Raw genomic sequence first — 13,559 nt, forward strand, 5'->3', positions numbered from 1 at the left:
ATCAAACAAACCCTCATGATCAGCAATCAAAGTCATCTCATTAAACAACATGATTATGAAGACTACAATGAAAGCAGCAATAACGCAGCAAGTACACAGGCGTATCATAATTGAATTACAGTTACAAATTGCCTAATAGCCAAACAGTATGTATGGAGAATTATCTTGAATTACCAACACACATGAGATGGATTACGGAATTAACTGGAACTTTTATAGCACCAAGAAATCATTTGCACTTAAGGCTTGACTGGAAACCTGCTGATATTTCTACATTCAATAAATACTTCTTCTTCTTAATCGTTACACACTTGGCAGAGATGAGAGCAGATCTTGGTCATCATGACAGATATGAAGAAGAAGAAGAATTAGCTAGCAGAAGCATGGCACGCTTCACATGACGTTGCCACTCTCGCAGGCGTGGATTCGAGGTGCGGACCATATATACTAAATGCATTTATAATCATGATTGTAGAAGATTATAGGGAGCATCAACCAACATATCGTTTTGGAAAGACTCTTCTTGCGATTGAAGAAAGTATTCTACTCGTATGCTGTTTGCAAGGCCTATTAGCCAAGGTATTTGGTACCTATGCAGGTGAGATAATAAAGATTGATTTAGTACGGAGACAGTAGCTATTGTTTCAACCTCTCTCCTCTTCTTTGCACTACTTTATAATCATCTCTCGTCTTTGCACTACTGATAATTAATGTTTATTCAAAATCGGTGCTTAATGCAATTGTAGCATGTCTATTCTTGTTCTCTTTGTGGACATGACATGTGGCTTAAAAGTTACTGTGCAATCTGTTTCTTTCGATTCATTTAGGTAATCCTACTCTCTTGTATATGTATAGCTGTAGCATTTTTCTTGATCAATTTTGTGATAAATACATTTTAAGATTTGACTTAGAATTGAAATTGCTTCTACATCTACTATGCGAATTGGAATAGACTACCTACTTCTATAAAATCTCTTATGAAAAATATCCTAGAATACATATCCATTGATTACATACAAGTGAAATATGATTTGTTTCGACAAAGAAAACAAATAAAATGGTATTGTAAAGCAACATTACATTACTTACACCGTAGTGTAACAAATTACATTTTATAAAGTTTATAAAATACACAATTTATTCTTAGTAAACGATCGCGATCGAACGAATCAATTTCACTTGCTTATAATAGAAATAAATTGTGAATGTGTAATTGGATACACAGCTGTTATTATAGTATTTGGCCTTTATAAAAATACAAACTGGACAGTTTAAGACATACTTGTTGATATAGTGTGATTGTGCGATGGGATCTAAAGTGATATTGTTATGTATCGCCCTCTCAGCTGTACAAGCAGTGCACGCTCAGATATGGGAGTTTGGAGTTGACAACTTACCAACAGCCATTGTAGTCTCTGTATTTAAGGGCAGTTTTACGTTATTCCAAAAAGAACAAAAAATACAATTAATAGTGAGTTACATTGTTTCAAAGTTGTTTTCCCCAATTTTGATAGGTATTTTTGACAGTTTTATGTAGAAATCCCAATAAAATCAACATCATTTTAAGCCACTATGTTAAAAATAAAGAAACTGAATTAAGATTCTGACTTCAGAGTTTCGTCTTAGATGTAATTTCTTGACCCGGAGTTGCGGACTACCTAGCGGGTTACCGGGGCTCCGGCTCGAAAAGCAAGAGTAGGAACTGGATGGTGTTTAGTCTGACACTTCCTCTCATCTAGCCCAAAGTGGGAGAAGCCACTGGATGATTATCCCCCTGGAAAATAAAAGTGTAATATCTTAACATTGCTAAAATTAAAGCGAATAATAAAGCGAACAATAATAAATCAATGAAGTATTAACTGAATAATATTTTACAGGTACCACCATGCCATATTTTAACATACGTCAACGTGGAAGTGAATAACTTCTTCTCTACTCCAGAAGTGCACTACAACACACAGACTCACGTCGTGACGATCACTTACTCCTTACTGCAACTAAGTCCATCAAGGTTCACGATTATTGCGAAGGGAGTGGTGCAGAACGGTTGCAATGTGCAACGGCAACAGCAACTCCCACCTGCTCAGCAAGCTCCTCCACAGGGCAGACAAGGGCCAAGACCTATCCAACATGGCTCATACCGACAATATTGAGTACCAGTCATATCTTTAACACCAGTTTCCATTACTCTCTATCTGTAGATCAGCTTACTGGAGATAGAATAGAATTCAAACGGTAACTAGGTATGAAATGGCACACTTGAAATTAAATAGACTTTTTTATTTTGTCTTTTATTATTTTATGAGATCCGTGTTGTATTTTTCTTCTAATGTATTGGTATAATTTTAAGAAGGAAAGCAGATCGTGTAAATTTTGTTTTGAATATGGAAAGATGAAAAGGAACGCGAAAGAGGAAGACTGGAAGAGCCAATTTTTAAAGTCATACGATTTTCATCCATGCATGCATGCATGAGTATGTCGGAGCTTGAAGCCAGCCCCAACTTATTTTTTAACCGACTTCAAAAAAAGGAGGAGGTTCTCAATTCGACCGTTTTTTTTTTTATGTATGTTAATCGATATCTCCGGCAGTTATAGACCGATTTGAGAAATTCTTTTTGTGTTTGAAAGAGTACGATGTCAGTGTGGTCCCATATATATTTTTTTTAAAGTCTGACCATAAATGTGGAAGATAATCCAGGGAACTCCTCAAAAATGAACAGAATGTGCTCTGCGTTTGAGTTTAAGTGATGTATATTAGCTTATCTTTCTGAGTAACCATAAAATTCAGGACAGATAGTAGCATATCTGGTATATAATGATGGGTAGCTTGATGTGCTGTCTGATTTACATGTGTATGTAGGTACCTAATCTGTTTGTGTTTGACAAATGCATATCTCTGGCAGTTATAGTTCGATTTGAGAAATTCTTTTTGTGTTTGAAAGAGTACGATGGCAGTGTGGTTCCATATAATTGTTTTTAAAGTTTGACCATAAATATGGAAGATAATCCAGGGAACTCCTTAAAAATGAGCAGAATGAGCTCTGCGTTTACGTTGAAGTGATGCATACTAGCTTATCTTTCTCAGTAGCCATAAAATTCAGGACAGATAGTAGCATATCTGGTATAGAATGATGGGTAGCTTGATGTGCTGTCTGAGTTACATGACTGTATACCTATGTGGGTATCTAATCTGTTTGTGTGTTTGACAACTGACTATGTATGTAGCTTATGAACAGGTTACTGTTAGCTGTCGGCTCAGCAGATCATAAGTAAGGGTATCAGGTTAATATACATTTGAAAATAATTTAATTATGCGTCAATATGGATAGATATTAATATTATTCATTTAAACGGCACTGTCTCATATGAGCAGCGCGTTTAATAGGTCGACCCATACTCAAATAAGTTATTCACTAAAAATCAAGAAATAAAAAACAATTTTAACAAAAAAAAAAACAACTTCAAAAAATAAATATTCCAAAACAAATTAATATGCACTAAAAAGTAAAAGAAATAATTGCGTATTTTTCAACAACTTAATAGATCAACTAACTTTACTAACTCATCACACACATTATAATGTAAGTAGGTACAATTATTGTTACTTCTGAAGTCGGTGTCAGCCTAGGAAACGCCAACAACTAGCACGGCACGGGCACGGCACGGGCGGAGTGGTGGTTAACTACCTACTTGCAACTGGTGTAAAACTATAATGTTTTGTTATGATAATAGGTAAATAACAAACCCATCTTAGTTGGCTGACACCGACTCCAGAAATAACAGTAATTGTACCTACTTACATTATAATGTGTGTGATGAGTTAGTAAAGTTAGTTGATCTATTAAGTTGTTGAAAAATACGCAATTATTTCTTTTACTTTTTAGTGCATATTAATTTGTTTTGGAATATTTATTTTTTTAGATATCTATCTAAATTAAAAAACTGAATGAATGAACACAAGGATCGCCTGATAGTAAGCAATCGGAGCCGTCCATGGACACACTTGCGATACCAGAGGTGACTAGACAAATGCGTAGGAGAACTTTTGAGGATTGGGGAAAGGATCGACAATGCTCCGACGCAATAGGATGCGACTCGTGGCGCAGTACAACGTTACTGGCCTCTTCCAGTATAGTCACGTCGCGTCCTCGATGTGAGCTGACCCTAACTCGCTTGGTAGTAACCAATTGTGTGACGATGAGCGATGATGAAATGAACTGGGAGGATTTAAGTTGTTCAATTCTTCGGAAATGTATCTGATAAATGATCAACTTGTCGCCTATTTGTAACGGGCATCCACTATTTCATCATCGTTGATGAGCCTCCTGCCTGGCATCTCCTTTGATAGAATTGAGAGCTTCTAGCTGGTGTTTAGCTGAAACATCCCAAAGACAGAGAAGTAGTATCTCCACTGTTGTGTGGGTTTGGACTAGTCTTATGCTTCCTAAAGGATGAGCAAGTATTCCGGTACGAAGTACTGTCTGCTCACCCTCGATAGGATGGTTCCTACCAATCATAGTGCATTTACAATATGTCGAGGACTTTAATATTTGAGTAAAATTATGTAGTTAATAACAAATAACATGTACAAAAATTAATAGAAACCTAAGTATTCGATAATGTTATTGTATTCGATAATGTTAACATAACAGAACATAAAATGCTACAGAAAAAATATTTATAAATGCGAAAGTTTATGTATATGCTTCAATCACGTCAAACCTGCTGAAGGGATCGGGATGAAATTTGGAACAGGACTAGATTATGGTCTGGAACAAAAGAGGCTATTTTATATACCATGGGGATGTGGGTGAAGCCGTTTCCAGGAGCTAAATAAATGGGAAAATTTGTGAGAACATTTGGATGTATCTTTGTTACTCTATCAAGAAATAAGTACTGGACGGTTTTAGATGAAAGTTGGTACAGAGACAGATTATTTATAGTCTGGAAAACATGGGGAAATGTCACGAGAATTTGGTCTGGACCACAAGGGGAAATTTTTGTCACAGGATTTTTTGAAACCGCTGAAAGAAGCTGATTGGTCTGTCTAAATAGGTATGTGACCAATTTTGTATTAAACTTTATCCGACTTGTTTTTTTTTTTACTTTTACTAACATAGAAGTTCACATACACATGACACCCAGACCCGAAACCACAATTTGTGGATCACACAAAGATTTGCTTCGTGTGGGAATCGAACCCACTACACGTTGTGGCTTTAGCCGGCAGCCAGTTGCCCGGCCACCGCACCAACCGAGCAGTCACGGTCACATATTAGGTTTGTTCTATGAATCAGATTATTGTAAGACATTTGAATTACAGAATTAAATTTTAATTCACGTGTAATATAAGCGTAGTGGATTGGTGGATTTGGTTACAGTAGGTTTCCCTATGGCCAACCCGGACAATGGGACTTCACAATGTCAGTACATTTTGTTTATTACTGTTAAGCATACAAAATGTGTTTGGGGAAGTTTGGAATTTTGGGAAACCTTCGTTAGGAAGTGTTAAATTGCTTCATCACAAGGGACATGTTGGCCTATTCACACGTACAAAGAATATTAAACTTGAAGTAAGTTTAAATATATATGTATAATCTTATCTTATAATAAACTAGCGACTCGCCCCAGCTTATCATGGTTGCAATAGTGATATATTATGCATGTATTATACATATAAACCTTCCACTTGAATCAATCTATCTATTAAAAAAATCCGTAACTATCAAAATCCTTTGCGTACCGTAGTATTCAAGATTTAAGCATACAAAGGTACATAGGGACAGAAGAAGCAAGTTTGTATTATACTATGTAGTGATTCGTACAGCAGTCTATATCTATCTTAATTATAGACATAAACCTAATCTCAAACAAAAATGAAATGAGCAAAGAAGATTTAAGCGATTTTAGACTTTATTTTCATTAGCAATCCAAGTTTTCCTACCATGTCTTCACTTTGTCATCTTTTAACTCTTATTTATTATTTCAGATACCTAAATGCTACATGGTGTCGCACGTCACAGTCGATGTGGTCAATATCATTTCAACCCCGGAGGTGTTTTACAATTCAAATACGAACGTAGTGACAATACATTACGGTACATTTCAGAATAGCCTCTCTTCATACGATATAGTTGCAGAAGGACTTTGGAAAATGGGTTGTACTAACTGACCTGAAATCCGTATGAGTGACTGGAGTGATATCACCCGGAACCTATAACTCCTGTAGTGTCCATGTCTATAGATGGCACCAATTGCTTACCATCAACTGATCCAATTCGATTTGCTACAGATTTAAAAATACGTTTAAAGGAAAAAATGTTATTGTAATTCACATTTAATAACTCCAAAAGTCAGATACTTACTACATGTAAAATATTTATTAGTTTTTTTTTTAATAATATTTATTTATTGTTGTATAATATTTATTTGATATTTTATTTTGTATTTTTTTATATCAATTGTATTTATTATTTATAATCAAATCAACTTTTTGTAACTTTTTTAGGACAAAATGTATTTTTTGTAACATCTATCTTAACCTGTGTTCACAAATAAATAAATAAATTGAAATAAAATCTTAAGTTGCTATTTTATACTTTTTTTATAACCTCAGAGATTAGTATTTCCAGTCACTGATGCAAGTTTACAGACATTGTTTAGATTGAAGAATAATTTTAAAACTACCTAAATATTCTTGTGTATTAATTGGTATGCGTATATATAATAAACAGCTATAACGAAGAAGCTAAAACCAGATAAGAAACCTATAATGTAGCATAGAACACCATTTAATCAGGTATATCGTCATTATTGCACCGCCGTAACAAATTTAAGCCAAAAATACACGAATCAATTTTTGTTTTCAATTAGGGGAGTGTAAAACTACTCAGTCTTAAGTGACATTTTGTAAACATCAAAGTAATGTTCGTAGCAAAGACATTGACAGTTAATTTGTAAAGATTTCTAAACCTTGATTGCATTTACTAGTGGATATTATCAGAGTATGGTAGTGCGATGGGACACCATAAGTCTCTCACATTCAGTGTCATCCTATCGCTTGCACATATTGTATTCTGTGATGTCTGGGAATTCGGAGATAAAAATACCCCAGAAAGTACATTTGTCGGGTACATTGACGGCTCTGTAGGATTTTTAGAACGGACTAAACAAATACCCGTTAGAGTAAGTTACAAAGATCATCATACATCAACAGCCTAAAAGTGGCCACTGCTGACCAAATGCCTCTTTTCGCACAGAGTAGGTTCTACGCTTGCTCAATGCGGGTTGGCGATGTTGCGAATGCGAAGTTTGTAATCGCCAATCCACCTTGAGCTAGAGAAGGGATTAATACTCATCATTAATACACACCTTCTTTGTAGGAGGAGAAGCCTTCGCTCAGCAATGGACACTTGCAATATATTGTGTAAAAACTTTTATCTGATTTATTCTACATTTTATATCTAACAAATCTAACAATGAATTACCTACCCGTTTAAAACCAAGGATAATGTCATACGTACTTGTAAAAATATTTTCTTGTAGGTACCACCATGCTACGTCATAACCTACGTGGGTGTGAAGATTGATAACATAGTATCAAATCCAACTGTGTTTTTTAGTCCCCAGACGAGTCTGGTGACGATTTCTTATAAATTGTGGCAAAACAGCCACTCGTATTATGAAATTGTAAGCAAAGCTGTGCGGATACAAGGCTGTGAGAGCAAAGCCTCAAGAAGATCAAAGTTTTCAAAACCTGACAGTAATTAAAACTTTTATACAATTATCAAATACATTGAAAAAAAGATTAGAGTATTTTTTAATCAAAATAAACAACCAATTTTAATGAATAAAATGCTACTAAGCGTTGCTTTAAAGAATATTATCCTTTAATTGGGAGCGTGTTTTATTTTTTACAACTTTTTTATCCTATACCACACTAATTTTAAAAATGTAAAAGTTAGTTTGGATGTTTGTCTGACGGACGGATGATAGGCTGAAACTACTGAACGGATTTTGATGTTTGATATACAGAATACAGACAGGGATAGGATACTTTTTATCCACAGGAACGTAGGTGAACCCGCTGGCAAAATCTAGTTAGTCTAAATAATATTTCTACAAACATCTATTCCACCTTTATTTTATAACTTATTCCAAAATAAAACAGTGCAGTTTCCAGATTAAACTGATTTTTTAAAGCAAACGTTTGCATTCTTTACGCGTATAATGTTGACACAAACCTTCCGCACTATGATTTAAGTATATTTTTGTTTCGTCCAATTTGTAACTAATCTTTTGTTTCATAACAACAACAACAAAAAACATAATATGGGGTTGAACCCCTAATTGAAAATATTGAAAAATAGTGATTTTTTCGGTAAAAATAATTCACAAATGATTTTTTTCTCACCAAAACATTATCAAACATATGGAAAAAGTAATTAATTAGTTAGCCAAGGTTATTAGCTACCGTTTTTTTTTGTTTCTACGACGCATACAACCTTTGATATCAGAAAAAAGTAAAAAAAATATTAAAATAGCCATAATTTTTACGGGAGGGGATTCGACCCCTTCGACCCCGACTTTTGTCGATAAAATTAGATGTAGTACTCAGCCTTAACGGGTTAGAAGTCTCACCCCTATCACATTGTATATGATAGGCTATTTTTTATGTTAAAGAAATGTGATTCAACCTACAAATACATAGTGCCATAAACATCATCAATCCCAAAAAATAAAAGAATACAGATGACTCTGTCATGCAAATAATAAAAGTCAAACCATTACTGACATCTTCTTTCTGAAGTATGACGTTAGCGAGTGTTTGTAATGGTTTGTAAGAAAACAAATTGTAAAAGTGAATTATGAAAAATTGATAAACTTAATGAAATAGTAAATGTTACATGTGGAACAGCAGCAACATATTACTTAAATATTTAACAGACAAATAAAACACAAGGTACTTTTAATTCTATTTATCTTTGAAAAAACAGCCGAACAAATATTGTATCTGATACTTATTCCCTTTTTTGACCATGAGCACCTGTAAGGGGGACTAGGTCCTCTAAGTAGTAGCCTCCCCACCTTACCCAACCTCCCTTATGCCCCTCCTAATGCCGCAAATAACTAAAGCATAACCGTAGACTTGAAACCACCACAAGACAGCACCTCCAACGCCTGCGCTACAACACTCCTTAACTTATACTTACGTTTCTCTAGTTCCTTCTGTAAACCGGTCTGTTAATGAACTTCTGGTAAAAGTAACAGTCACCACATGAGCAATGCATCCAGTACGCGAAAGACGATGCGACGATTTACTAGAGAATCCGCTTCTCAAAACTCCACCACCAGAACCCGAGAAACCGCGAGTACCACGCGTACGGAAGCCAAGGGAGTTCAAAATGGTAATTGTCGCTACTCGTTTTATATTGATGAGTTGTTCAATTTTGAACTCTATTACCTATGCATTACATTTCAGCCTCCAAGATTTCCTCTGGTACCGAAGGCGTTTTATGCCATCTGGGTTAATCATCAGAAAGAGGTAAAATGTTCAACAATCTTATTCTTCTTTTAACAGATTTCGCAAGTTTATTTAAATTAATATATTGTGTGATGTACAGTTACAAATGGCAAAGCCTAAAGTGGACGATAGCCCTCCGGAACTGTTCCCAGAATTGTACCTAAAGCCTCGAAGGCTGGACTTCTACGCTCGGCAACTGGAAGAGACTATGAATGTCAATAAGGAACTTCTTAAAAGGATTAATCTCATACAGCGAACTGGAGTAAGATGATTACGTTCTAATTTTGACATCAATACCCTTAGTATGAGTTTGATTTACGTTTAAAGTTGTCGAAATGAGAGCGTGTCTGCGTTCTGATTGGCCGGCTCGAATAAACCAACCAATTAGAGCGCCGAACGCGTATGGGGAAAGGGTATGATAATTTTAAAGTGGTAAGTGTGGCACTTTGGTTCTGCAAGACCTCATCCAAGGTAATGGAACTGCCGAAAGCTTAGGAAGATGGAGTAAGAAGAAGGTTTTAAACCTTCGTATGTTTGGACCGTGGATCCACGCGAGACACAATGTGTTTTCTATTGTTGTCTTATAGACGGCATACGAGAGGTTAAGCATTCTTCTCAATTTTGTTTCTAAATTACAATTCTACGATAATATGTTTTCATAAAATAGCCAACAATTTCCAGGGTTTCGTGGACTGCTGGAGGCCTGAACAAAACAATAAGTACAATCAGCTACTCTGCAAACAACGGCAGCGGGATCTGAACAAAATACAAGAGGCTAACTTCTATTTTTACTCTAGGCTGCTCGTTGCTGTAAGTTTTTATCTATAATCTGTCGAGTTTTGAAAAGAGTGAGATTAAAATTATATTGTTTATGAAATTCTCTCTGCTACGTTTGTATTAATAAGATAACGAAACTAAGAAACAAATATAGGTAGTTCTATGTTGGTTTCATCACTGTCCCTGTGATCTAAAATTGTTTTTTATATATTTTTTATAACGTCACACCTTTAATCCCAGAAGGCGGCAGGGGGCAGGGGGTAGGCAGGGGTGCACATTATGGCACGTAATGCCACTGTACAATGTACACCCACATTTCTCAATTTATGTTGTAAGTCCCATGTAATATGTGGTGAGCCTATTGCCATATACCGGGCACATTTTCAGACTCTGTGCTACTACTGAGAAATTTCCGAAAAACCGAAAAAAGCCCAGCAATACTTCGCCCGACACAGGAATCGAACCCAAGCCCTCCGGCAATGGCACTTACCACCACTTGACCCACGAGGCAGTCTTTTGTTTTTTAATACAATGTGATTAAAACTACACCTTTTCACCAACTGTGCTTGTAAGAATAGATAATTTTAACATTTTAATTTATGATGTCCACCTTTAGAGATCGGAGCAGCTACTAACGAAAGAATTGGATGAAGCGTGGAAGGACACAAAACACAAATTAATATTAGGAGCCTCGTGGGTATTTTCATATTCTTCAAAAGCTTTTGTAAAATGTACTACCTATTTACTCTAATTACCTGTTAAACATTTTCAGATTGCCGTTTATTCTATTCAAAACAGGATCAATTGATCGGGATATAAAAGATCCAGCGTTGGATAAACCTTTAAACGTTAATCGGCCTAGGTAAGTTACGAATGACTATAAATTTCGAAAGTGCTAAATCCTTATTACGAGTTTGCTTTACGTTTAAAGTAATCGAAGCGACAGCGGGTTCGGCGCTCTGATTGGCCGGCTCGAATAAAACAACCAATCAGAACGCGGAACGCGCTCTTATTTAGTTTTCGTACAACGCAAAGCAAACTCGTACTAAGGGTACAGGCATATAATGATTAAAATCGTAATTATCAACCACAGAACTTTTTCTTGTGAACGTAGCCTTACTTCTAGAAGGACTGGTTAGACACAACCAATGTTAGTCGTGATCATATCATTATACCTTTCCAACCTCTTTCCACTCATATCTGCGCGACGTTATCGATAACCAATGTTAAACGTTTAACAAAATATCTGAAGCTTACCATAGTAGCTACTATTACAGGCTTAATATTGTAGCTTACCTACTATTATATTCTAGCTTAAAGTACCTTCTGTTTCAGAGTGTCTATGGATATCTGGGTTCGAGGTGGCTCGAAGATAGGTAAGGTGTTAATCGAGCTGTTTTCCGACGTCGTGCCTAAAACTTGTCAATTCTTCTTGAACCTCGTCAGAGGAGATTCGTATGGACATGCTTACACTGGAACCAGATTCTTTAGGTTTGTACCTAACTGAAGAATACTGTAAAAAAATCCTGGTATAGTGACAGACAGACATAGTATTTTTTTTAATATTCTGTTGTTGCTAGTATGTTAAAGAAGGGATTTACATAATATTTGGGGAAAGTATTTCTTAGTTTTTAGTATTCAATGGTCTTAGTCGCTTCCAACCGGCCTATCTGTAAGTCATTGTGGGAGGCCTATGTTCAGCAGTGGACGTCTTATAGCTGATATGATTATATAATGATGAATGGTCTTAGTACTTATTTGTGGAAAAAAAATTGCACCAGGTAAAACAGATGTGCTGTATTATCTAGCAACAACGTGGTTATAAGTTAGTGTTATATTTCGTACGTGCCCCTCCGCATACCACTTTGTAATGTACATATTGTTCTTTCTACTCAGGATTGTCCCTGACCTATATTGTCGCGGCGGAGATGTAGCCAAGGACAATGGCTTCGGTGCCTACACCCCGAACAAGGAAGGAGAAAACGCTGGTCAACCCGGTTTGTTCTTCGAAAACTTCGATTTGAACCATTCTGTACCAGGTGATTGATATATTCTTAAGAACTTAATAACATTGGCATTATATTTATTACTGGTAACGAATGACTTGATGGAGAAAAAAACATTTTAATTTTCTAAAATGTCAGAATTAGCTCATAAAAATCAGCGTCCACAGGCCCGCATCGCACGCAACGGATTTTAGTTCGTCTTGTATAGAAACTCATACAACTGTGTCCACTAATCCGCATCATACAGACCGTCCGATCAGCAATGCCTACATGCGATGCGTACGATGCGAGCCTGTGGACGCTTACCTTAATATGGTGTTGTTGAACTTGGTATATAGGCTATTGTACTTATTACATGAGACAGCTTAACGTACTTTAGCTAACGTTTAAAGCTCCTGTAACTTCAAAACAGGTGTAATCTCGATGGTGATCACTCCGGACGGTGAAGCCACTGGTCAGTTCAACATCATATTCAAACCGCTGCCACAGTTTGATAAGAGACACGTGGTCTTCGGCAGGGTAAGTTTATTTGGTCATTACTTAAACACCATCTTGTATTTATTTGAGATATTTAGTTAGAGCAGTGACTATATAACTACTACACTAACTCGAAGAGTTGAAGATAAAACTAAGTGGCGTATTGTGGGAGTGCCATGCTTCGGCACAAATGGGCCGGCTCGACCGGAGTGATACTACGGCCTCACAGAAAACCGACGTGAAACAACGTTTGCGTTGTGTTTCGTTGTGTGAGTGAGGTTACCGGGTGCCCAATTACCCCCTTTCCCAATCTACCCAATCCCCAATTCCCCAACAACCTTTAAATTCCTAACCCCTAAAAGGCCGGCAACGCACTTGCAACGTGGTGATGTTTACCAACTTTAGGTACCTCGTTATAACTATGTATTTTTTGTTTCACAGTAAAATTAACATTATCTTTCAGATTATAGCAGGGCCAGCTCCCGCACTTGAACGTATCAGCGCGCTAGGGCTGCCTCTAGGCACAACTACCTCGGATTGCATTATACTCTCCTGTGGTTGGTTCACTAAATCCGGTCGGTATAAAGAAGGCAGCCCTAACACCATCAAGTTCCCGCCTAGACGTAAAAAGAGATGAGAGACAAATTTTCAAAAAACATACTTTTTGATTATTTGTGTGTTTCATAAATATGTATCTGAAAAGTATTTTTAATTGAATTCACTATCATCTGTAACTTTTTTACGTCGAATCAATGTTTTTGTTTATATTTTTTTTG

General features: G+C 36.3%; 3 protein-coding genes across 3 annotated transcripts; all 3 read left to right on the plus strand.

Moving 5' to 3' along the window:
• Positions 1 to 1,144: 1,144 nt before the first annotated feature.
• On the plus strand, positions 1,145 to 2,217 carry LOC118263631 (uncharacterized). The gene is made up of 2 exons (XM_035575730.2): positions 1,145 to 1,471; positions 1,878 to 2,217. The coding sequence occupies exons 1-2, from the start codon at positions 1,307 to 1,309 to the stop codon at positions 2,151 to 2,153; spliced, it is 441 nt and encodes a 146-aa protein (XP_035431623.2). The 5' UTR covers positions 1,145 to 1,306; the 3' UTR covers positions 2,154 to 2,217.
• A 3,073-nt stretch (positions 2,218 to 5,290) lies between these two features.
• LOC118263699 (uncharacterized) lies at positions 5,291 to 6,173 on the plus strand. Its single transcript, XM_035575848.2, has 2 exons — positions 5,291 to 5,573; positions 5,990 to 6,173. The coding sequence occupies exons 1-2, from the start codon at positions 5,409 to 5,411 to the stop codon at positions 6,170 to 6,172; spliced, it is 348 nt and encodes a 115-aa protein (XP_035431741.2). The 5' UTR covers positions 5,291 to 5,408; the 3' UTR covers position 6,173.
• A 2,608-nt stretch (positions 6,174 to 8,781) lies between these two features.
• On the plus strand, positions 8,782 to 13,458 carry LOC118263560 (uncharacterized). The gene is made up of 11 exons (XM_035575626.2): positions 8,782 to 8,962; positions 9,223 to 9,407; positions 9,482 to 9,544; positions 9,624 to 9,785; positions 10,205 to 10,333; positions 10,917 to 10,993; positions 11,073 to 11,162; positions 11,636 to 11,791; positions 12,197 to 12,339; positions 12,719 to 12,825; positions 13,247 to 13,458. Exons 2-11 carry the CDS (start codon positions 9,285 to 9,287, stop codon positions 13,418 to 13,420), a joined length of 1,224 nt encoding a protein of 407 aa, XP_035431519.1. The 5' UTR covers positions 8,782 to 8,962; positions 9,223 to 9,284; the 3' UTR covers positions 13,421 to 13,458.
• Positions 13,459 to 13,559: the final 101 nt, after the last annotated feature.

This window comes from Spodoptera frugiperda, chromosome 27 (genome assembly GCF_023101765.2).
Source record: "Spodoptera frugiperda isolate SF20-4 chromosome 27, AGI-APGP_CSIRO_Sfru_2.0, whole genome shotgun sequence".
NCBI lineage: Eukaryota > Metazoa > Arthropoda > Insecta > Lepidoptera > Noctuidae > Spodoptera > Spodoptera frugiperda.

Excerpts from the sequence above, each read along its gene's own strand:
- LOC118263560 (XM_035575626.2), top strand. The coding sequence starts at position 9,285 with ATGCATCCAGTACGCGAAAGACGATGCGACGATTTACTAGAGAATCCG. Across the intron at positions 11,163-11,635 it reads TTAAACGTTAATCGGCCTAG|AGTGTCTATGGATATCTGGG; the intron begins GTAAGTTACGAA and ends CTTCTGTTTCAG. Across the intron at positions 11,792-12,196 it reads ACTGGAACCAGATTCTTTAG|GATTGTCCCTGACCTATATT; the intron begins GTTTGTACCTAA and ends CTTTCTACTCAG.
- LOC118263699 (XM_035575848.2), top strand. The coding sequence starts at position 5,409 with ATGGGACTTCACAATGTCAGTACATTTTGTTTATTACTGTTAAGCATA. Across the intron at positions 5,574-5,989 it reads CAAAGAATATTAAACTTGAA|ATACCTAAATGCTACATGGT; the intron begins GTAAGTTTAAAT and ends TTATTATTTCAG.
- LOC118263631 (XM_035575730.2), top strand. The coding sequence starts at position 1,307 with ATGGGATCTAAAGTGATATTGTTATGTATCGCCCTCTCAGCTGTACAA. Across the intron at positions 1,472-1,877 it reads AACAAAAAATACAATTAATA|GTACCACCATGCCATATTTT; the intron begins GTGAGTTACATT and ends AATATTTTACAG.